Source organism: Diadema antillarum, unplaced genomic scaffold (assembly GCF_040938485.1).
Source record: "Diadema antillarum isolate AM-2024a unplaced genomic scaffold, OU_Dant_1.0 seq00001216_RagTag, whole genome shotgun sequence".
In the NCBI taxonomy this organism is placed as follows: domain Eukaryota; kingdom Metazoa; phylum Echinodermata; class Echinoidea; order Diadematoida; family Diadematidae; genus Diadema; species Diadema antillarum.
Window position 1 is genome coordinate 531,849 of NW_027272008.1, and position 26,332 is coordinate 558,180.

The 26,332-nt window shown below is 38.4% G+C and overlaps 1 protein-coding gene across 1 annotated transcript in view; it reads left to right on the forward strand.

The window, feature by feature from the left end:
* Positions 1-23,795, forward strand: part of LOC139744876 (secretion-regulating guanine nucleotide exchange factor-like) — a 154,810-nt gene extending 131,015 nt beyond the window's left edge. Inside the window, exons 8-9 of the mRNA XM_071655287.1 lie at positions 15,004-15,165; positions 23,617-23,795. Of these exons, the coding sequence (XP_071511388.1) occupies positions 15,004-15,165; positions 23,617-23,795 (341 nt within the window). The remainder of the gene's footprint in view (positions 1-15,003; positions 15,166-23,616) is intronic.
* The last annotated feature ends 2,537 nt before the right edge of the window (positions 23,796-26,332 follow it).

Sequence of the window (26,332 nt, forward strand, 5' to 3'; positions counted from 1 at the left end):
AAGTTGAGTACCTGTATATGATTGTGTATGATTCTGTCAAACCTGTGATCCTTTCAGCTGATTTAAGTTTTGGTATCTCACACTTCTTTTTCTTCTTTGACATTTGAAGTCAAATGAAATCATGCTGTCCTGAAAGGGTGTGTACAGTTCTGGTCGAGGTGAAGATTTAGCTTTTAACGTTTTGCGAGATATTCAGAAACCACTCTATGAGATGTCAAAGACCATGCAATTCTAAGGGGTATCAAAAGTTTATTCGATGAAAATCGGTTTTGAAATGGCTAAGATATCCAAAAACAAGGTGAAACAAAGAGATCCTAATAAAGTTGTGGCATGTCGCCTTTTATTATTAGCAATTTTTTGGATATCTCAGCCATTTGAAAACCAATTTTCATCAAATAAACATTGAATCCTTTTTAAAATTTCATGCTCTTTCATATTTCATACGAGGCTTTTCATCATCTCACTTAGGAATGTTCAAAACATGAATCCCTCACCTCAACCAGTACTGTACAGTCCCTTGAAGCCTGGTAGCTACAACAAAGCAAGAGGATATTACTTTGTCTCCATTACCATATGAATGATAGTGTCCTGTTTAGGATGGTAGTGGGAAGTGTTTTGAAGGATTTTTTATTTCATGTCAAATGGTAGATTCCCATTTCTAGGACTCTCATTTCTCCTTTTTAGCTCACCTGAGCCAAAGGCTCAAGTGAGCTATTGCGATCGCCCTTCGTCCGGCGTCCGTCGTGCGTCGTGCGTCGTGCGTCGTCCGTCGTCCGTCGTCCGTCGTCCGTCGTCCGTCGTCCGTCGTGCGTCGTGCGTAAACTTTTTACATTTTCATCTTCTTCTTGAAAACCCCAAGACCGATTTTCATCAAACTTGGCAGGTAGCATCCCTAGGGGGTTAGGAACTCAATTTGTTAAAATGGGCACCATGCCCCACCCAGGGGGCCCCCAGGGGGGCCCAAACCCCCCAAAATTAAGGAATCTGTAAAAATCTTCTTCTCTAGAACCAGAAGTGATAGAGCTAAGTTAATACTATGAGTTAGTACATTGATGACTGTAGTTTCAAGTTTGTTCATGGCAGAATCAGGGGTGCCCCCCTTGGGACCCAGGGGAGGGGGGTGGGGAAGGGTTCTAATGGGGCCTAAATTGTACATTTTCATCTTCTTCTTGAAAACCCCATGACCCATTTTCACCAAACTTGGCAGGTAGCATCCCTAGGGGGTTAGGAACTCAATTTGTTAAAATGGGCACCATGCCCCACCCAGGGGGCCCTCAGGGGGCCCAAGCCCCCCAAAATTAAGGATTCTGCAAAAATCTTCTTCTCTAGAACCAGAAGTGATAGTGCTTAGTTAATACTATGAGTTAGTACATTGATGACTGTAGTTTCAAGTTTGTTAATGGCAGAATCAGGGGTGCCCCCCTTGGGACCCAGGGGAGGGGGTGAGGAGGGGTCCTAATGGGGCCTAAATTGTACATTTTTATCGTCTTCTTGAGAACCCCATGACCCATTTTCACCAAACTTGGCAGGTAGCATCCCTAGGGGGTTAGGATCTCAATTTGTTAAAATGGGCACCATGCCCCACCCAGGGGGCCCCCAGGGGTCCCAAACCCCCCAAATGAAGGAATCTTTATTAATCTTCTCTAGAATCAGAAGTTATAGAGCTGAGATAATACTATGAGTGAGTACATTAATGACTGTAGTTTCAAGTTTGTTCATAGGAGATCCAGAGGTGCCCCTCTTGGGTAGGGGGGGGGGGGGTGGTTGGAAGGGTCCAAATGGGGGCCTGAATTGTACATTTTCATCTTCTTCCTGAAAACCTCATGATGGATTTTTGTCAAACTTGGCAGGTAGCATCCCTAGGGGGTCAGGATCTCAATTTATCAAAATGGGCACCATGCCCCACCCAGAGGGCCCCAGGGGGCCCCAATCCCCCCAAATTAAGGAATCTTTAAAAAAAATTGGGCCTTTATTGTACATTTTCATCTTCTACTTGAGAATGCCTGGTCAAATTTTGGTAGAGCTGTGAATAATTTAGGTTAGTGACTGCGTGAAAGGTGAACTTGCGATACTCAGGTGAGCGCTAGACCCGCGGGTCTCTTGTTTTGTTGGTTTTTAATGAGATAAATCACAATAAATGTATACACATTCCCAATGACCCCTTTCCGTGCGCACATTTCCAAAATGGAGACTTCACTTGGGTCAAAAAATCAAACCTACACCTGATATGAGTATCTATGCCAGCCCCTGCGATCTGTATCCTCTTGGGGTTTTTTTTCCAGGTATTCTGTCTATCTGTCTGCTCCCATGGCTGGTAATTGTCTGCATCTATCCAGCATCGCTTTAGGCAACTGAACTATTGTCATGCCAGACATAAATGCTGACTTCCATGCTCCTCATGGTGCGCAAAACAGAGCTGTGACAGATAGTGAGAGATTTGATAGACAGATTGTTAGATATAAGAAGACAAATAGATAGGTAAATCAATGGACTGAAGATAGATTCCTAGACAGACACAGACAGATAGATAGATAGACAGACAGACAGACAGACAGATAGATAGATAGATAAATAGATGGATAGGTAGATAGATAGATAGATAATAGATAGATAGATAGACAGACAGACAGACAGATAGATAGATAGATAGATAAATAGATGGATAGATAGATAGATAGATAAATAATAGATAGACAGACAGATAGATAGATAGATAGATAATAAATAGATAAATAGATAGATGCATACATACATACATACATATAACAAGACCAAAAGATAGAGAGGTAGATGGATGGATAGATGGATAGATAGTGAATAAATAAATATATAAATAGATAGATAGAAAAAAATGAATAGATTTACAAATAGGTAGAAATTAAATTGGTAGATAAGACCTATATAGAATAGATAGATAGGAAGCTAGCTACATCCATACAAATGTGTAGATGGTCAGAAGATAGAGAGATGAAACACATGAGTGAATAGATGGATGGGTACATATATAGATGGATAGAGAAATGCATAGAGATTATAGAGAATGATAAGTTCATCCATGTAGATTAACATATAGGTGGATGGATAGATAGGCAGAGGGAGAAAAGAATAAAAGGAAGAAATCTAGTGCCCATGTTGCCTCCCCCTGTGTTCATACTGTGACTTGTTTTCTGCTGGCCTTCTTACCTGCAGTGTGTCTGTGTGTGTCTGTCTGTTTGTTTGCATGTGATTGTGTGAAAGGTTGATGTGGATGTTCAGCCAACATTCTCTTCGTGCCATTCTTTTTTCTCCAAATATCATCAAAACATATCGTATGTCTTCTTTGCTCCTTCCTGGCAAGATTTTCCCCGAAAATCTTCAATTATCTGCTGGTATTAGAGGCCCTAGCGCAGTAAGCTGAATTATGCATGCATGTACAAATATTTCTCATATCATTGGAGATTATGCCAGATGTATATGCTCGGACGAATCCTTCAAAAAAAAACCCCAAAAACATGACAAGATGTTTACGAGAACTTTTCCTCTTTATTTTGTGAATGATTGAGAGAAGCATCCTTGCAAATTAATCAGAGTCGTGCAGAAAATGACATATATTATATTATTGCTAAGAGTATTATCAGCATCAGCAAGTGATGGCTTGTTTTTTGGAAAAAAAGAATACAAGCTCCATCTCATGTGAGATTTGTTGAAATGGAGAGCTTGCGAAGATAGGTGAACCACCGTGCAATGTCATTAACCTGGTCACTGCCATGGATGGCTTTCTTTCTATGCAGTGCTATTACCATAAATGAGATGGTGGCGGTGTGTACAGGGTCAATCTGCGACTGCTCAGCTGAACGATTGCCGAAGACGAGTTATGCATACATGCAAACTGTTTGTAACAATGTGCTCAAAGAAAAAAAAATGGCAGTGAAAAACCTCTCATCATGTCTATGACTTGGCATTTTGTCACGTCTGTTTTCTTCCCTACCCATTATGTCCTCATGTGATTTCCCCTTCCTATTTTCTCTGCCCCCTCTCTCTGTCTACACTTGCATCAATCTCCAAGATCCTTCCCCCCCCCCTCCCCGCCTCTTCTTGTCCCTCACCCCATCACCCATCTATCCTTCCACCTGTCACCCTTTGCCCCTCCCATCGACCCCCCATGGCATCATGTGACCCCATCCTCCTGTCTCTGATTGGTCAGTCCAGGCTGGGCAATGGAAGTGGTATTGTGTTTCTGACTTATATGCCTGCCAGTCACCTCTTGGGTTTGTTTCGTGGTCAGCCAAGTTTGATGATTCAAGCCTGTCTCTTCTTTCTTTTGTCTTTTTTTTTTTTCATTTGACACACAGTTGCTACTTCTCTCATGAGCATTCCTTTCTTACAACCTTCCGTTACACGGAAATGCATACCCCCCCCCCCCCTCATACATTTGAACACTTAAAGAATCACATTTACTTTGACTGTTCTTCCAGGGTAATTACAAAAATAAAAGAGACCATATAACTTTTTGTCTAATTTTAAGCACAGGGATGCCTCAAGAATTTAACCTTTGGTGTGACAATAGTCCTATTTGTATATGACCCTGCATTATTATGTTTTCTCCTACATACATAAATAAGATGCAAATTAAATTAGAATGGAAATGACAAACAAACAGACAGACACTGGCATGAGGAGGGAACTTAGTATATATAAATGTCACTTTTTTGTTTTTGTTTTTGTTTGTGTTTGTGTTTGTGTTTTGTTTTGTTGTTTTTTGGCTAGAGCCTGTTTACATTTGCAATCTTGCTGGCTGATTAAAACCGGTGATTTTGCAAATCTGTGGGCACGTGGAAAACGTGACAGTGCATCACCGGTCGTGCTATAGGCAGAGAAACAACCAACGGATGAGTTACAAGTCTTCTTGCCCTGAGCTCTGGTCATCTGGGATTCTTCCAATTCCCTTACTAGTTTCAAGGAGATGCTCATCAGGTATCTGCTGCATTGAAAGAAAAAAGAGACAGATTGAGCGAAACAAAGAAAAGTCCTATATAAACAGAAAGTGTTTGAAAACAAAACAAAACAAAAAAGGATTGGGTATCTACTCAGGTATTTTTCTTGTGAATATTGGTATGAGGGACCCTGAGGTAAGAATTGCGTCAGGGCGTGCTGTTTGTTTTATCTGTTTAATCATCTGTTTATTCTTATTGACTCTGTTAGTGATTGAACTGGCCTTATTTCGGGAGGTCTTGCAAACTTCAAGAGTATTATCTGACACAAACATCCATTACAACTGTCATAGAAGTGACACATGATGCTACTACCAACATCAAACCAAATACCTTATTTGCCTGCAGTAAGGCCAAAATATTTTTAGCAGAAATAGAGCAGTAACTTTATAGGGTGTGGCTTATACACCACCCTGAGAAAATCATAGTCTTTCTAACCTTGTGAATCAGCTGCTTGTCTAGCTTTTATAATCAGGTATGGGACTATGTAATGTCTCAATGAGCAAATCTGTAACATCAAATGATTTAATCTTGCATCCAATGTTACATTGTGCAATGAAGTGACAACCTTTTTTTTGGGGGGGGGGGAGGGGTAGGTTATCAATTGCTAATCACTGTTGTTTCTGTGCCAATTTTAGGGGGATTAAACAAAGCCTTAAACACAGAGCATAGCTCAAACAGCAAGTTTTGCATTACTACTGTGGCTATAGCAACACAAATAACCTGCCCTGCGTGCATCACACATTAGCGCTATCTCATGCAATACAACATCTATTGTTCAGCAAGCTATATGGCATGTGTTAATGAAATTTTTAATTGAAACCTACCTGTATACATATACATTAACCCATTGAGGACGGACTGATTTTGTTACAACACGCATTTCCTATAGACACCTGCCCGAGTATACTCAGGTCTTGCCTCAACGGGTTAACTTTGTTTGTTTGTTTTCTTGTTTTTATGTCACCAAAAATGGGATGTGGCTAATTTGCGACTGTGGCATTATTTCTGGTGAATACAGTTCTTTCATGGCAATAACAGGGACTGCATAGTGAAGAGAGATTGAATAACTATTGAAAATTAAATTTGAAATTTTTGACGAAATTATCTAGTCAATTCCAGTAGTTATAACTAGTAGCTCTCCAGAAGTGGAAAGAACATATTGATACTTTTAAAAATAATATCACTGTGTTATCTATATGCATCATTGTTTGAGTTCTGACAGACAGATGAAAGGGGTACCTGTAAGTACTGTAAAACATGATATATTCGCGGCATGAATTTTTCGCGAATTGGAGCCGACGGCCTTTTTTGCAGCATGAAATTTTCGCGAATTGCCACTGGCATTCAATGCATATAGTGTAGAAAAGAACTTTCGTGTGCATTTTAATTTCGCGAATCTTGGCGCTCGCAAAATTAAAATGCATGCGAAAATTCCTCGCTTTACAGGATGTTGCCCCCATGAAACATGGAATTGTACCATATGCAATATTTACCAAATGATAATCAGCATTGTTTGGATGTGGTAATAAAGAAAGTTACTGTAAAAGTGGATATTTTTGCACCACTAATTTTTTTTGCACTTGTCCAGGTGAGATGAGTTTCGTTTGTTTTTAATTCAGCAGAACCAAGACATCAACTACTGGAACTTATTGCAAGCAAAATTATTAGTGTGCTTTTATTTTCATGCTTTCATTTTCGTGCTAGTTTCTGGTCGCGCTAATGTCCGAAAATTTCAGCACAGTGGAAATTTCCACTTTTACAGTTTACCGAGAGGAAGGAGAGGATGCAATGATGAATAGGAAAGAAGACAGACAAAAAGAAGAACAACAAAAAGAAGGGGAAGATTGAGTTATAGAAGAGACAGCTAGGTTGAGATAGGCCTAAAGATACCTGTTTGTGGCCAGATTGTAGCGGCTTCAACTGAACCATCAGCAGCATGCCAAACACACACACACACACACACACACACACACACACATACACACACACACACACAGCATCCAGGGTAGGTGTTCATCCTGATTTCAATCCACAGAGCAAAGGAGGATGAGTACAGGATGGAAGGAGGAGGAAAATGAAAAGATGAAGAAGGAGGAGGAGGAGGAAGATGAGAGAGAGAGAGTTTTTCTTTGTGCTACCATCATTATTCTGTGCCATATGCACCAAGGATAACTAGTAATGACTTGCCCGTGGACATGGATTTGGTGGGAATCCTGCGTAATAGAAGTAAGAAACATGGTGGGTTAGCAAGAACCTGATGCTGTCTACGAAAGAGCATCTTACATCTCCCTTTTTTTCTTCCACCTCCCCCCCCCCCCCCCATCTCTCTCTCCCCTTCTCTTTCTCACTGTCTATCTCTCTGACCCTCTTCTGCTCCCACTTTCTTGTTCCAAACTCCTGGAAAAATGCAAAGTGAGTTTTTTTTTTATTAATTTTGTTTCATCATACATAAGAAAATCATTAAAAAACAACAACAGGACAATACAGTATTCCTTGGATTCCTTGTCAAATTCCTTCCTTTTTTTCTGCTGCCAGATCTTACCCTTTTTACTTTCATCTCTTGCCCCACCTATGACAACAAAAATGTGATAAGAAATGCGGCGACTGGCAAATCCTAACAGATGCATTTAACCTTTCAGCTCTTTGACTAGGGATGTATCTCCGCTGGAATAAATTACTCGTCACAAGATGACTCCCCAATATTAAATGTAAATTGAGGAGTGGGATCTACATTCCACTTTAAGTCATCTCCATTTGTCTAGCAACAGATACTTTATGCATATTTGACACTGATGCTGCTACGGTGGCGAATTTTGATATTTTGCAATTGATTTCTTGATTCCGTCTTTTTTTCTCTCTCTCTGTCTCTTTTATTTATTTTTTTTTATAAAGGCATGTGACACTTTTATCATAAGGTACTGAGTAGGAGGTTGATGATGATATTGGCCGGAGGATAACTTTGAATAAATATAAGAACTGGATTGAGTTCCCTTGATGAGATAGAAATATGATGTGCCCGTGTGAGTGTTCTAGGGAAGGGCGTTTGGAAGAATCAAGAGCTCTGACTCAGAAGATGCCATCCTTTTTTTTTTTTTTTTTTTTGGTTCAGAAATTATTACCAAAGTTCTCTGCACAAAAATACCTCATCCCCCACTTGCACTTTGGTAGGTTTGTGGTAAAAATGAGTCGCAGCGGTTCTCTCTAATGAGTCGCAGTAAGAGATTTTAGTATTAACTTTTATGCCACTTATTCCGAAGCATAAGAATGGAAGGTGACCACAGATGCCCACTTTTAGAGAAATACTATCAAGGACAGTCAAGCAATGATTACTTGAAGTATGGAAATCCTTGTTTTGATATATTAGACCATCCCACAGCTATTTTAACCCTTTAACAACTGATGATTCTGTACATAATGGCCTATGGTTCCGTGGAAGGTACAGTACATTGATATTATTCTAATTTCGACAACTTTCTGAATGATGTTAAACAGCAGCTACTCACTGCGTGTTTATTTATGTGTATTATAAGTTATGTGTATTTGAAATCTATGAAGACTTTTCAAAAAGAATAGAGTGTCACAGAAATAATTCTGACCTACTTTTGTTGATCTTTGACCTCTTTTAAATTAGGTAATTATAAACAGAGAGTAATATATCTGTAAATATCTCCGTAAAATACACATTATCATTTGTGTATGCAAACCAGTGTGGAACTTTCTGCTCCCTCACTGAGTACATAGATTTTGACAGTGCTATAAATCTGTGTAGATTCCACAGGACTAAAGGCCATATATCCCTTTTGCATACTGTAAAAGTGGAAATTTTTGCGGTGTTACACAACCCAAAACTTGCGTGAAAATAAAAGCATGCGAATATGTTTGCTCGCCCAATGTTCCAGTATTTGATTTCTTGATTCCGTGGAATTAAAAACACGCGAAACTCTTCTTACCCCGCGAGCAGGAAAAATTAGTCGCGCGAAGATATCCACTTTTACAGTACATTACAAAAATGTTCATGGTTAAAGAATAATGTCACCCAGCATCATGCATGAAGCCCTACAGTAGTACGCCTAGTTTTTTTGTTTTTTTTTAAGAAATGAAAAACAAACCCCATGTTACTCAAGCATACGCTCCCCTTTCTTACTGAGAATAACAGTTGATTTTTTTTCTGGGTCCAAATGAATTCTCTGGAAATCTATAGCTTTGTTTTCCCTCTCCATCAGGAAAAAGTTTCCAGCGTTATTATTCTCAGGAAAGTTCTGAAATGCTTACCTCTACATTTTTCCAGCTTGTGTAAGGAATCTAATTTTCAGGGAGGCAACTGAGACACTTTCCACTCATCACATGCTGTAAAACCAAAAATTTTCACGGACATTTTAATTTCGCAAATTTCGCTAGAGCCAAGATTCATAAAAATTGAAATGCGCAGAAAAATTTATGGTTTTACACTGCCCCCTCAGTCTCTACTTGACTCATCTCATTATGACACCAGGTATCACCCAGAAATGAATTTTGTTGGACATCATAAAAGCCTGCAAGTAGGAGCTTTTATAGCCGTCAAGACAATGCTATCATTGTCCATGCCCACTCTCTTCTCAGCTTGCTTTTAAAAAACGGAAAGCGATAGTTTGCTGCCCCTCACACTTCAACATGCAGGCTTCAATACATCCACACAGACACAGACACTAACAGACAGACAGACACACGGACAAGAAAAATGCACTGTGATGTATGCATTTGCGTTTCTCAGTTTGACGTAGCTAAACTGACTCGACACATCGCTCGACCCATCCACAAATGTACAAGCCTTGGCCTACACTGATTGACTGACAACTCAGATTAGCATCTAGCGTGAAAGGGGGATAAATAAATAATGGATTGACTCATCCTGATAAAAAGAAACAAAACAAACACAAGAAAACAACATTTCTGAGAACCACTGGCTTTTTATGATGCCTCAGCAATAAATCTCATCAAGAGTGTGGACACATTTTCAGCTCTAAGATACAAAAAAGAAAGTTTGGTCCTTGTATTTTCTTCTTTGTTGGATAGAACTAACATTTAAACATTTTCTGGTGGTTTTTCTTTTTGTAGCTTAAAGGTACTATTTACCATTGGGAGCAGTGATTTAAAAAAATGTTTGAGATATCACATTTGATGCTCATGTGTAGGTCAGTTGTATCACAAAACATCCTACCTTATAAAGTTTTGTAATAAAGCCTAAAATATATTGGAGATATGACTGTTTTTCCCACTAAACCATAACTGTAGATGGTTTAGTCTTGAAACATTTCTATCATGACTATTGTTCACATTTTGTATATTCAACAATACTTCTCATTGATTATACTGATTCAAATTTTTACATTTTATATCCCTAACTCACCTTTAACTATTTTAAGGTACGAAAGCTGTTTTGTTTCTTCTTCAAATGGTAAATAATGCCTTTAAGCAAACTGTATACTGTAAAAGTGGATATTTTTGCATGACTAATCTTTCGCGCTCGGCTGGATAAGAAGAGTTTTGCTGGTTTTTAGTTCAGCGGAATCAAAACATCAACTACTGTAACATATGGCAAGCAAAAATATGTGCATGCTTTTATTTTCGTGCTAGGTTCTGGTTGCGCGAAATGCGCAAAAATTTCAACACCGCGCAAATTTCCACCGTGACAGTATTTACGAAACTATTCATGTTTATGTGGGCAAGTTTGCAATATGGTTTCATCAATATGAAATCTAGCATTATTTCTCACTCTTTAAAAAAGTTCATACACGGTCATTGGAGAGAAAATGGTTGAAAAGATTTTTCATGTTTTGTTCCTCTTTTGAAATGGATGTTTTTAAAGGGAATCTCTCCCCTAAACTTTAAATTTGAGAGGTGTGAGAACATGTCCTAAGAACTCTAGAGAACATTCTATCCCATCACAAAAAATGCCCAAAACTGTGAAATATTAATTCTAATAAATCAGCACACACTCGTGCGCACTGCAGTAGTAGCCAGATCTGAAAATAGTAGCTGCGCGTAGACCATCGGTGTATGGGCATTTCCTTTGTTTGCCTCTGTCTGCACACAGCTATGTCGAATACTGTCTATCGGTATCACCTCATCGAGCCATATGTATCTGCATTGAGTAGATGCTGCCGCGGCTGCCCGGCCCGGCACGGCGGCCCGGCACGGCCCGGTGTGGCAGCACCAACCTAGCTGCGTACGTGGACATTTGCGTGTGTTTGCTTGTTTTGAGAGTGTCGCAGTACACTGATTGTACAGAAAATCATCGAACTACGCAATCGAATGTAGTCGATAACGCCAGACCACTGCTCTTAGATTACGGCGCATGTAATTTTTGGCATTTTAGAGATTGCTCTATGTCTCTTTATATATTGCTATATCTCTGTATGTGAGTAACGTTGGACTCTTATATTTCATGGGGATATTACCAGTACAATAACCTACAATGTCAGAAAACTAAATTTCTGTGTACAGATACACTTTAAGTATGACTTCCTTCATAGGATTGAGCAAGGGAGGGAGGGAGGGACAAAGAGAGTAAAACTTACAACAATTTTTTGACACATGTAGCTGAAATTTTGGGCTACTTTATTTTAGCAGTACATAGTGTGCCAGATTGATTCTATATGCTATGAAAGTGATAACTTAAATAGGTTTAATAGTTTATTTTGTTTTATTTCATTTGATTTTTGTTATATTAACTCCAGGTCATGTTACCACAAAGTGCAATTCAACACAATTTCAAGTTAAGTCTTATAAATATGATACTCCAATTCTTTACCAAGTACAATTTACCTTTTTGAAAATAGTAAAATCAGTTTAATGCTAGGCAACTGAGAAACTTCAGTAACGTGCTGGGAAGGATTCATCTTACTTCTATGGATATCATTGGAAAAAAAAAACAAGCACACAGCATTAGACTTTATGAGGTAATGACATCATCACCATTGCCAGTTTGATCATGTGGTTGCAGCCTAATATCACAGATTTGTGCTAAGGTTTGAAACTTTAAATTTCCATAGTCTACTCATATGAGGTCCCAGTTGATACACACCTGCCAACCATTCTGTCTTTCTGTTTTTGCTCAATTTGCAATTACAGCCAACTTGAAAATGACATGGAATTGCACTTTTAACATTGGAAGTCAATGATAAGAGGAAAGATAAACATGGAATAATTCATGCCAATGTGGTGTGGGTGGTTATAATGTGTACATTTCTGATTGATGCTAGCCTGTATTGCAATTATGACTTTTGTAACTCTGTCTACATTCTTGGTGACTGTCTTTGTTTACTTGTTGTTGTTGTTGTTGTTACTGTTTATAACTCAGCAACCAGTAGAGTTGTTGGGTTATGTCTACAGCTGCCTGTGCTTACATCAATGCTTGTGAATATTTCAGTCTAAAAGAAAAATACTGTCCATACCAGTGTATGCATCTGTCTCTGTGAAGTCCAGAAACATGTGCTGGCCATGTGCTGTGATTGCTTGTCCAAATTACGTCAAAAACAATTAAGGGCTAATTGGCAGATCAAAATGTACGTAAATTGCTGGTTTCAAGAACAATCGCATCTCAAACTGAATTTCTATCTTTGTCGAGAACCACCCCATGCAGGGAGCGGTATTGGTTGTCGATGCTCGTTGCTGTATAACAAACTTGCCGTCTGTCTGTTGCCATTGACTATCGGGAGCAGATGTAGCATTTATTGCGACCTTCTCCTGTGCCTCTTGCCTGCTGAGCGTGACCTTTCAATAGCTTTTCACAAACTCTGTGGCAGAGGTTACTTTGAGGAGCTGGTTGCTCTATTTTTGCTCCAATATGAAGGTCAATGTTGCAATAATGGACCTGTTGCGTGTCACATCTTAAAGGTTGAGTAGATTTTGGGTTTACCATCAGGATTTTGTAGGAGTCTGATGTTTCTTGCATATTTTTGGAGTGATCTGATGTATCCTTTTGTTGTTGCTGTTTTTTGCCAATTTACATATTGAGTGTAGCAAATAGTTATCAACCAATTTGCTTGTGAAGAGTCTGGATCATTTCCGAGTATCTCCCTAGCTTTGGTGTCTGTACATAGATGTTTGTATTAAGAATATGAAAGTAAAAGTGGTGACTAAGCCCTTTGCAAAATTTTGAGTACTATAGAGTGCAGTCTGCCCAAAATAATTTGCACAGATCAAATTTTACAATTCAAGTGAACGCTACGGAAAATGAATGACTCAAATGCTTATGCCTATGCTCCCATCATGATGTTTGCGGACGATCATGCCATGTGCACGTACTTTCTATGTTGTTCGGCGTGAGTTTCATAGAGGTGTTTATGTTAGCCTTTGGCTCAACAAATCATGATTTTTTATTTTCTTTTTTTTATGGAGTAACAATGTTTATTCAAATAAATAACATCTTAGATATTATATATTCTCATACATTATGCCTCTTATATATATAAATGAAATGAAATTAACATCCTCTGTGCAGCAATGTCATTATTGTGTGCATGAGGTTTTTATTTGTAAATGTTGATATCAAACCACACATCACAGTTTTGTGTCTTCTTTTATGATATTTCAGTTCCTTTTAACATTTTTTTTCAAATCTCAAATTCTGATATGCATCACAATATCAAATTTTTGGCTTAATTTGAACATTAACTTTATTGATGAACTTTTTAAATGTATTTTTCAAAGGAAAGCAAAAACAATTTACCATGATATTGAAGTTTGGATTTGATTCTAAATACCAAATAGATGAACTTTATTTCAAGTTAGATCCTGTCAATCATTTCCGATGATGGTGGCAGTATTCAATTTTGTACTTCTTGTTTGTTTGCTGTTAAATCTTGATTAAACATGATTAGGTTGTCATGACAGTGATTAATTTTTGGTTGAATAAACTTTCATAATCTCTGTTACCACCTTCCTTGTTTGATTGCTGGTTGTTAAAAAGCTAATTTTCATTATCCAAACTATCTTAAAGACTAATCATTATAATATTCCAGATAAAGCACATTTCCCAATTCCATTAAATTCATTTAAGCTTGAGAAGAAATCTGAATAACTGACAGACATTAGTCAGACATATGTCACATATTTCATCTGACATCAGATGTTCTTTGAAATGATGATCTAAAACTGAGCACTTGTAATTTAATCTTTTTTTTTCTTTTCAAACAAGATATGTTGGATTTCTTATGCATATTCTTATGCACATATATCTCATGCACATTTAATGCAGTGGTCATCGAAACTGGGTGTTTCATGCATATACCGTGAAAGGAATTCCATGACATCAAAGCCAAGGGGTTAATTACAGTGAGTGATGACAACCTTTGTTTTCCCACCTGTGACTCTAAAAAGATGAAGGCAAGGATGTTAAAGGACAAGTTCACCTTCATATACATGTGGACTAAGTGAATGCAGCAATATTATTAGAACACATTAGTGAAAGTTTTGGGAAAATCGAACAATCCATTCAAAGTTACAAATTTTTGAATTATTTGTGCAGTCACTGCTGGATGAGAAGCCTACTACAGTGTATGATGTCACAAGCGTACAATGATATAAGGAAAATATAAAGAGAATTTCAAAAAATTTAATATTTTGAAAAAAGTGCACATTACCTCAACCTGACACTGATGTTTGTATAAGGGTGATATTATTCCCCCTGCCTTCTGAAAGAGGCAAGTCAGGCGTTCTTTTATTATGCGAGAAAGGTGAAAATATGTTGAATTTTCGTTATGTTTTCTTTATATCATTGAACACATGTGACATCACAAGCTATAGTAGTCTTCTCATCCAGCAGTGACTGAGCAGAAATTTCAAAAATTCATAACTTAAATGGGTTGTCCAGTTTTCCTCAAACTCTCACTGATGTGTTCTACTAATATTGCTCCATTCACTCAATTCACATGTCTATGAAGGTGGACTTGTCCTTTAAACTGTCCCCGCAATGATGGAAACCCCCCCCCCCCTGCTTTGTCAAATGGAATAATCCAGGTTGCATGTTTTATCCTCTTTTAATTTGCAGCAAACGGGACTGTCTACTCTTTTGGGGGAGGGGGAGAAGGCCAGCTCGGTCACGGCGAGGAGGTGACATACCTGACGCAGCCCAAGCCCCTGCCCAAGAATTGTCTACCAGGGAGAGTATCTCAGGTGGCCTGTGGGGATGGGTACAGCGCAGCGTTGTTAGGTAAGAGTTATGAGACTGTCTATTTTTGTGTTTCGCTGATAATGATACTGTAGTAAAGATAACAATATAAATGAAAATGATGACAGTGAAGATAGTGATAACAAAATGATGGTGATGCTGATGATGATTGTGATTATTATTATTGTTATTGATCATCTATATCATAATCACCATGATCATCATCATCATTCATGGTCCTGCTGGTACACGTATCTTCTCATCGTAATCATCATATAAGTGTGAGAAGCACTTACACCCAAAAAAAAAAGAATGGCAGAAACATAATGTGCACCTCCGATCATAAAACTCAAAACTTTCACGGCAGAAGACGGCTCTCGAGTGCGCAATGGCCTGCCATTACTAAACTCGACTTTTGTTGGCAGGGATGCCAAAATGGGCAAGATTTGTTAATGTTCCCATAGTTTTGCCCATCACTGGTAGTGGTCTTAATCAGAGTTCCCCATCTCATGCCCGTGTCACCACCTCTGCTAATGAATTGAATTCATGTCCGCTTCACCCCCATCGTCATGATTTCTCCCATCTTCCGTGCTTTATCGCTTCGATCTCCGCTGACTCCACAACATGCAGACACACTAATCAACGACATTGTTCCCCACATGGTGTTGTAAAGTGCCAGCATTTATAACCACCCGACTTGTTTCACATCACAGTCACAACAGAGTGTCATCCATATCATAAAGATAGTAGCAGGATTTTTTTTTTCTATATACACAAGAGTTACCACATTACTGATTCTCCTTTCTTTTCATGAATGTGAAAGTGAAGAGAGCTAATGTGTATCCATCCGCATGCTAAAAATGTACAGTGGGGTTAAGGTCCAAAGAAAGGATTTTTAGTATGAAATTTTAGAGCCATATCAAGAGGTAAGGATCGTTCCACGAGGGTAATGGAGAAGACAATGGCTCCACGTCGTCGGCACAACTTGGATGAATTTGGTGTGAAATGGAAGAGATGCAGGATGGGGATTAAGATGCTGGGAGGAGAGGAAGGGAGAGGATGAGGAAGGTGGGAAGGGGAGAAAAGATGGAAGATTAGGAGAGGGACAAGGGAGTGAGAACAAGAAGAAGAATTGAGGGAGTAATGGGCAGATGTAGTGAATGCAGAGTGGAGGATGAGGAGGAGGAGTGGGGGGGGGGAGGGGAGGAGAGCAAAGGGAGATGGAGATGGGAAAACAAAGAGGGAAAGGAATGGAAGTAGTACAAGTTGGGTTGTCCAGCATGGAAGTAGTTAAGTGAGCGGTGCATTAAGATTCTCTCTCCCCTACCCCTTTGCTCGCTCCTACTCTCCTCCACCACCTCAAAGCTTGTTCTTAGCCAAGGTGGCTCACGCTCTCGGTGTGGCCTCTTGAAGCAAAAGTCATCACTCTGGGCAGATAAATTGCATTATTCATGTCAAATTGCCGGCATGCCTAATCCGTGCTTCCATCAAGACATCTCGGCTGCTGCACCCACTTTGATTCCCTCCTCGATCCTGTCGCTTATCCCTGCGCAATCTAGCTAATCTATGTTTTGCTTCGTTTAACCCACATATACGAGGTAACCCGGACACACACATGCACACACTCACAGCCACCTATACACATATAGTCATAGAGTCCTATGCCCTTCTTCTTTTTTTAATTATTTCATAAAGGAGAGAGTAGGATGAGATGTTTGGTCTTTGGAGGATTTTCACCTTAAGACTAATGGCCTCCTGGATGGCCTTTACCAGTTCTTGTCTTATCGTTGTCTCAAAACGACATGTTGGCCCATCATCCTCATTGCACCCACTCCAAAATAAACGGAGTAATAAAACAAAACAAACTGGCGAACAGATCAGGCTGTGCAAGGCCTTTTAAATATGCATGTTGTAGCTTTTGGCATCCATCAAAAATTTCTAAAGTGTGGATGACAGTCTCAAAGGCCTATTTCAGCAGGGCAGGAAATTAAATGCTCAAAGAAGAAATGGTTTCATCTCATTTGTTCTTCTTTGTTTTGTCTTCATCCCCAACCAAGCTAAGACAATATGTACTTTAGAGAGAGAGAGGAGAGATGAGTTGTTTGGAATAAAAACGGTTTTAAAAGAGTAGAAGTTCAGAGCAGATTTGAGCAAAATCAGGCAAATGTTCAGGAAGGTTATGCCCCTGTGTGACTGCCATCTGTGGCCCTCCAGGGGACTGTGTTTTTGTATATGGATGAAGATGTGTGCATGAGATGGTTCAGGGAGAAAATATGTAGCTTACAATACAGAGAGGGCGTGAATTTAACTGGCATGGTGAAAAACGAGTCATTTTTCTGATGATTAATTCAAGTGAATGTTGAGTGGATACAGAACCTGTTACTAGTGACCCATCATGACAAGAACCTGCCATAGACAATGGACATTGATTTCTTCATTTTGAAGTGTATCAAATTTTCAGACTCTCAGCTTTTCATTGGTGTATAGATTATTCCACTTTTTGTCCATGAATCTGTAACAAAATTGATGAGAAAGCCAGCAATTGGAAATAAAAAAATGTTGGAAAAACCCTCCCCTTATTAAGTGTATTATCTGTATTGAAGATCAGATGTAGTTAAGCACACAGGAATGTAAGCATCAAAAGGCAATGGGTCAAATTTTTAAAAAATAAATAAATTCTCAAACTTTGACACTTTGCAGGCTTGGACAGTCGGTAGGTAGTTAGAATGGTGAAATTCTAATGACTTTAACAAATAACAAATGTCATATTTTGCAGCCTGGGCCCCGTTTTATCAAGATAAAGTTAGCGTTGATTGTGAAATCAACGCTTACTTTATCCAACTTGAAGTCCGCTATAACTTTGAATCGACTGTAAGTTTCCGTTTTACGAAGAGACTTAATAGTCGATTATAGTTATGGCTGATCAACATGACTTAATTATTGATTTAGTCAAAACAAAAAACACAGGACGAGACTGGTTTCCGTTACTGTCTGCTTAAAAACAATACAATACATAAAGCAAAACAAACAACAAAAACATGTAAAATACTCGTACATGATTGTTTGCCATGGCCACGGAAGCGTAGTCTGTTAGTGCGACGCAGTATATTAGCGCTACAGCCGCTGAATTAGAAGTATGTTTGCAACAGAACTGCAAAATACGCCGTTTTGCGTTGTATTGAAGAAAGTAGGTCGATAAATCTAGCACATCTCGAGCTCAACGAAAATCTGCATACGCGCGTACCGTACAGATCCCGCACAATCTCTCAGTAAATCTAACGTTGTAACAGTATTCATTAACATGCGTACAGTAACTGACTGTCCAAGGTGAAGGTCGTGTATGCATTGTTTCAAGTCTTGTGTGTTTACATGTAGGATTATGGAAACTTGTGAGAGTGTGGCGACTACAGTAGCTTGTTTTTACCTCTACGGCGCAGATCGGCTTTGTAAAGAATAGATCGCGAGTCTACATGTAGAAATTCTAGACCTCGTACTTGTAGACGCTCTAGTCTGCAGTGTTACGGTAAGTACAAACGGCTCGTTGTAATGTTGCTTAAGCCTAACGTTGGGCCTATTCACTGGTTAGATCTTACTGTCGTACTCGATGCTATAGAAAATTAAACTCTTTATTTTCTGTATAGGCCTACTAAAGTATTAATTAGTATCTATTGACGAACCAGCTCTACGTAGGCCTACGCACATCAGAAATCACTGGTTTCCTCGCATATGGGTTCTTTGGCAAGATACGCATTGCACACAGAGTCGCAGTTCCAGTTACTCGGTTACTTGCCCTTGCTGGCGATGGCTTGATGGGGGCGGGCGGGCGGGCTGAGGCGCCGGGCGCGCAGGATGGGATTGAGACTGCTGTCTAGGGCGTTTGCGTGCAGCAGTCGCGTAAGCAATGCGTGCCAATTGTGAATTTCATGCAAGGAAAAGACCATAACTACATGAAAGAAACGTAACTAAATGTTAGAGAAAGTGAGCAGTTAGCAGACAAACATTTGTGACAAGACCCCAGCTAGACTAGGAAAGTGTGACAGTCATCTTTCTTCTGTAAATTGCCTTACAATTGAGTCTACCTAGACTGTCTAAACTTAAAGTTCATATTTTATCAACTATTAAGTTATCATGGATTTGGAGCAGTTGAGAAAACTTATATGTTGATTTGGGAGGAAGTTAAAGTGGATTTCAACTCTGGGTCTCTTGATAAAATAGATTTGAAGTTGATTTGAAAGTTAATCATAGATTAAGTGAACTTAGAGTTGATTTGAGAGGTTAATCATATATTATCTGACTTAACGTTAAATTTACCTTTTGATAAAACGGGGCCCAGATGACCTTATTTTGCTCTGTTCTGAGCTTTTATATCTTGAACTTTATCAGTTTAGCAAATTATACATGGTTGTTTGAGAACCAATAGGACACTATCACACTCTAAGATTTGAGCATAAATAAAAATGAAATAATCAGTTTTCATGAAATAAGAAGTATATTTTATCAAAAGCGGGTAGATTAATAAGCATTGTTACAAATATTGGGTAAAATATCTTGCACCCTTGTGGTTTTGATTTTTAGCATTTTACTGAAAAATGAAAATAGTTTGAAATTGATACCGTAACGTAGAGGAGATTAAGTTTGTCAATGTAATATCAATAACTCCATACCCCCCTCCCCCCCCCCCCCAGAAAAAAGAATTTATGTGATAACAGCCTTCTCTTCTCAGCCAACAATATGCTGTTGGAAAGGACCTGAAAAGTCAGGAGAATGCAAACGTGCCAAAATCACAAGATGAATATATTCAGCTGCCTTTGGTCAGGCTTTTGTGGGATGATTTTTGACATATTGATGACATCGCCATGACTTGATAATGGCAGCCAGTTTGACATGCTTCTAGGACACTTTGTGGCTTTCCAAAGATGTTTAATAGCACAAATATACAAGAGAATTTTTCCACCCACTTGCTGGTCTATTTGCCAGCATTTCCTGCACGATATTAGCATTTTACAGCGAAAGTGATTATGCGGTATTCAACCAGTTTGCGCATTCTGATGCACTGTACGAAGTTGAAGAAAATCAAAGATACCATCACATTTTGATGTGGATACCCAGACAGTTTGATCCGCAACCCACATAATCTGTTCTCATGGCACTTGCCATCCAAGATAAGAATTAATGGAAACTGGATGATTTTCTTTTGGAGGGAGGGGCATAGGAGGGTAAGGGAAAAAGTAGGTGTGTAGTCAGAAAAGGCCACCCATACAGAGCTACTTGACAAGATAACCGTTCTGAAACATGTCATGATACATAGCTCATGAGTTTGAGGAATGCTGGGGGGGGGGGGGGGCTCTATGGAAGTCAGAGACCCATGATGTCTGATAAGGAACATTTTATTGGTCGTTAGCCCTTCCCTGATGACTTCTAAGTTCCGTCAAACCATTAGATAAAGCAGGTTTGTAATTCCAGATGTTTGAGAGGATGGATGTGAATGTTGCTGACTTAGACACTGACAGGTGGGATGAGTATGTTTGTGTTTGTGTATATCATATGTGTCTTTAAATGTGTATGTGTGAGAGTGTTGATGCTTGTGTACTTGTGTTTGTGTTTGTGTTTGTGTTTGTGTTTCGTTTTTGTTTTTTTGTGTGTGTGTGTGAATTGAGGGGTGGATCCAGGAATTCCAGAAAGGATTGCACAAAATCAGAAAATTAAGGAGAGCACACACTCCCCCTTTCATCTTCTTTTTATTTTATTTTTTTTAAACAAAAAATAAAGGGGAGCATTACCCCGGTGTGCCCCCCCCCCCCCCCATATCTGCCATTGGAATCTGTGTTCATTGCAAAGTCTGTACGTGATGTATGCATGATTGATGATTTCAATGAAAGTCAAATCGAAATTATAGAAAAATCTTTCTGATTGTGTGTGAGCATGAGTTAAGGGATGGAAAAATGGGGTTAGTGTACATAAATGTACTATAAAAGTTCAGTAGTTTAGTTGCCATGGGAACACACATCTATCATAGATGATCCCAATCCACCCTGTTTTCAATCCTGATCATAGTATTTGTGATCAGTCACCAAAAAACAAAAAAAGTCATATGTGTCACTTGATATGGGTGTCCTGATTTCTATTTTTTTATGGTCCCATGTATATTTTATTCAATGATGTGAGATTATTGTCATCATATTTCGCTTGCCCAGTACTGTGGTGCGTGGGGTGGAATTTACCCCAACACACTTTTGAATCATGTGTGCATAATATGCCAAAATAGCACTACATGGGAAAATATTCTCATAAAGAGGACATAGTGTTCATGGATGGGGTGGGGGAAGAAAATCAAACATGGGGAACAAACCATTGCAAGTAATAGAAATGGGTAGGAATAGCTTCTTGGCAGCCAAAACAGAGTAACTGCTTTAGTGGGAATAGAAATGAAATTTTAGCGTTTCAGGGTGACGTGAATGTCATGCAGTACTTTGAGGATTCGGTTTGCATGCATCGAACTGACACTGATCAGACAAAAACCTCACAAAATGGCAGTTCAATTTGGGGCAACGGATTACATTTGTCATGACAGAGTTTATCCCTGCCCCTCAGAAATTCATTTTCTTGTCTCTTCGGGCCAACTTTTGCAACTTGTGTGGAAAATTAACCTTCAGATCTATGAATGATTTATTTGCCAAGAGTGTCAGAAGATAATGGTGCGCGATTGCTTCGTGTCCCTGAATTTGAACTCCTTATACTTCAAGGCATGCGGATCGAAAGATGAAAAATCATTATGATCTGTAGTGGCTGTATCAGTGGGTGACTTCCTTATATGTACTGTATGTATACCATGATGACGTCTTGAAATTGCTGTGCTTGGAACATGCAAGACATTTCATAGGCAAACCTAGTAGGTGAATTTGGACAAACAGTATGAAAAAATTGGGCAAAACAGTGTGTAAAAATTGAATATTTTCATAACTTGTACTCACCATATTTCAACATTTTCAGGGTGGTGATAAAAAGTGTGCATTGATTGATGTCCACATTCTTGCATCTTATCCTGCAAGATGATGAAGTCTGTGAAAGGTTGATCGAGGATGACATTCTCCTGGTTATGTGTTGTTTGAAGGTTTGCATGGTGAAGTAAATGAGGAAGAAAGATTTGCGGTGACACCATTCTCCTGGTTCTCTTACTTCTAACATCTTACCTTTGGCGCTATCAGCTGGCATCATTACACTTAAAGTTGCTCTGCTATACAGACACCTGTTGTGGGATTAAACCAAGTGCCCACTTCCTCAAGTATAACTTCTTACAATGCGCTGCTAACAAGAAATGTATAGATATAAAGCAGGGGCGGATCCTGGAATTCCGTAAAAGGGGGGGGGGGGCGCACCCATCCCCCCATTTTTTTCTTTTGTTTTTCTTTTGTTTCAACAAAATATAAGGGGTCGCACGTCCAGTGCACTCCCCCTGGATCCGCCACTGTAATGTATTATTATGTACAAACATACTATGCATACATACATACATACATACATACATACATAATATGTGTACTGTAAAAGTGGATATTTTCGTGTGACTAATTTTTCACGCTCGGCCGAGTAAGAAGAGTTTCGCGTGTTTTTAATTCCGTGGAATCAAGATATCAGCTACTAGAACACATGCCAAGCAAAAATATTCATGTGCTTTTATTTTCGCGCTAGTTCGTGGTTGCGCGAAATGCGTGAAAATTTCAACACCACAAAAATTTCCACTTTTACAGTATAATTCATGATTATAGATATATAGACTTTTAAAGGGATGGTATAGTTTTGGTTGAGACAGAGGATTGTTAGAAATCACTTATCTAAAATCTAAGTAAAACAAAGAGGTCCTAATAGAAAGTTGATCGGACCTCCTTGTTTTTTTAATATCTCAGCCATTTCAAAACCAATTTTCATCAGATAAACTTTGAATTTGTCTGCAAATTGTATGCTCTTCCCTATTTCATAAGAGGTTTCTCCTCATCTCACAAAAAAGTTGGAAACCTGAAGCCGCCCCATCTCAACCAAAACCATACTATCCCTTTAATGCAGAGACAGATACTTGTTAGATGCCATTTTCAAAGTTTTTAAAGTAAGGTCATCGCAAAATAGAGGAAGATTAAATCTATTCATTGATACTGCACTCCTTACATTTACAAGAAATATACTAAATGAAAGCAAGATACATGTATTATGAAGAAACTCACACCTGAAGAAATATATTTGAAGGTATTATTAAGATTTTCACATACATTTTAAATATTTTCTTTGTTTTTCAGCAGATTCAAATCTTTTATATCTCAGGTTAATAAAAAGGGATAATCATATCATTTTTTAAATATATATATTAATGTATATATACATACATAGATATACATTTACATACAAACATACATACTTTTATTTGTCTTTGGAGGAGACTAGAGATAATAAGTTTGTAATCATTGTGTTTATTTTTGTGTGTGTCACATTGCATCTTCTCAGCGGATGGCTCCCTCTTCATGTGGGGAAAGAGCAGTCACGTGATCGAGTCGTCTCAGCCGTCTTCTCGCAAGGTCTTCCAGCCCGTGCAGATTCCCTTCCAGGGCCGCTCCGTTGCCATGGTAGCGTGTGGCGCATGGCACGCCGCCGCGCTGACAGGAAAGCCAGGTCTGTCACAGTAATTAGAAGAAAAAAAACACGTAACCAACGGTGTGATGGTGTCATTAACGTGTCTTTTTTTCTAAGAAGAAGGATGAAATCTTCATATTGCGTCAATTGTGGTGAGCTACAGTACGTGTAGGTAGTTGAGGTGCACTAACTTTCACTAATCATGGAATTAACAGGAGAAGTTGAGTTTCTGTTGATTCTGCTCCCGACTATTTGGGCACATTCTTAGCACTGACATAGTTGAAGGTCAAGTTCACCTTCATAGACATGTGGGTTGAGTAAGTGCAGCAATATTAGTAGAACACATCAGTGAGAGTTTGAGGAAAATCAGACAGTCCATTCAAAAGTTATGAATTTTTGAAGTTTCTGCTCAGTCACGGCTGGATGAAAAGACTACCATAGCTTGTGATGTCACATGTGTACAACGATATAAAGAAAGAATAAAGAAAATTTAACATATTTCCATTTTTCTCTCATAACAAAAGAACTCTCGACTTCTCTCTTTGAGAAGACTGGGGGAATAATATTACCCTTAGCATACGTCAGTAACAAGTCGAAGAAGTGTGCACTTTATTCGAAAAGTAAGGTTTTGTGAAATTCTCTTTTTATCACCCTTATATCGTTGTACACATGTGAGATCATTCACTGTAGTAGTCTTCTCATCCAGCAGTGACTGCGCAGATACTTTAAAAATTCATAACTTTTGAACGGATTGTCCGATTTTCCTCAAACTTTCACTGATGTGTTCTATACCAATATTGCTACATTCTCTCAATCCTTATGTATACGAAGGTGGACTTGTCCTTTAAGACAAGTATGAGAGGCACACACATGCATCCACAATCATGATGTGAAGGCAATCATTCATATTTAAATAGACATTGTCACATTCTATACACATCGTACGGAAGGAAAATCAGACATGATTCTGTTTTTCTTTTGTGGGGGTGATAAGTGTATATAAAGCAAGTTACTTCCCCAGTTTACATCAGTTTCATCTGTATACTCATTTCCATATTCGTAAGCTTTTTGTGGTTGAAGGTATTTAACCAATCATTAAAGCAAACTGTGCAATATGAAAATGTGCATATTTTCAGAATAATGAGCTCCCGAACCAGACTGTGCCAAGAGTATGCAGTGCCTTTCTGCTCATTCTGACCATCGACAGATATGAAGATGGGTGGGGGGGGGGGGGGGGGGAGGAAGGTAAAATGGCTGTCAGACCATTTAGCATTCATGCTTAACAGATTCTATACAATTTCACCATTATAGTATGATACTATGGTGTTTGCTAAACAGGCAATGATTTTATTGACACTTTCAAACTCAAACTCAAACTTCTTTTTTCTTGAATGCATTTTTTTTTTCATTCAGTATTTATTGGTAAAAAATAAATGCCATTTACAGCAAAGAATAAAGAAACAAATTACAAAATCACATAATAAAAAAGTGCAGCATAACAAAATGGATACTTAAAACATTACATATGAAATTTGACAAAAATACCTTGTAGAAAAAGTATACAGTTTCAAATTAAATGTCAAACTTCCATTTTTGAAAGTGAATAGCAAGTTTACCTTTCTTTTTTGAAATTCTATATTCTATTTCGTTATTAGTAACCCTGGAAAGATTCCAAAATAGGGGTTTTATTCTGGAATTTACAGACATATATCAAATACTTTACGGATAGAAAAATATATGATATATAAGAATCTCCATGGAGACCGTACATCTTCTCAAAATCAGAAAAAAATGTTATTTTTCTTTACCTTGTGATTTATAATATCTGTTATCTTTTGCCATAAAGGTAGTATATGGGGGCATAAAATAAACAAATGTAAAAAAGTTTCAGGTGATTTATTACAAAAGGAGCAAGGTGATGAATCTTTTCTTTTAATTTCAAATAGAAAATCATTTAAGGCTTTTGCCCTATAAAACAGTTTTACAAAAAAGGATCGTAATCGAGTATCAATGGTGCTTGTCAAATTTCTCATAAGGATTTTTCCCGTATAGGAGAATTTAGGTTAAATTAGTCATTCCAAAAAGAAAGGTGATTAACTGGGATGACCTTTTCCAACATTACATCATATACATACTTGGAAACCTTACGAGTTTGCATAAGTTTACCCATAATCGTTTCAAAAATAAGATCTTGGTTTATTTCTGAATGTGTGAGCCATTCTTGTAGAATATTCTTCATTAAAAAATTATATTTCCTCCTATCTGATTTATCTATATCATAATCAAGCACCAGCTCTTCAAATAATTTACTCCCAGGGTGGTGAACAGGATCCAATAAATCATTAATATAAATCAAACCCTTCTGTAACCAATCGTCATATACGAAATATTGTTTTGATCTGGATTGAATATTCCTATTGAACCATAAAGACTGACATGCACCTATTTCAGAATAAGCAGATCCAAATTCAATTTTGACCAATTTTTCTCTGAATGAATACCAGGACCTTAAAGAATCGGCTAATTGAACAGATGGCAATTTATTTGAACTAGATTCTGGAGCATTAGTTTTCCACAAAATATCTGTTAC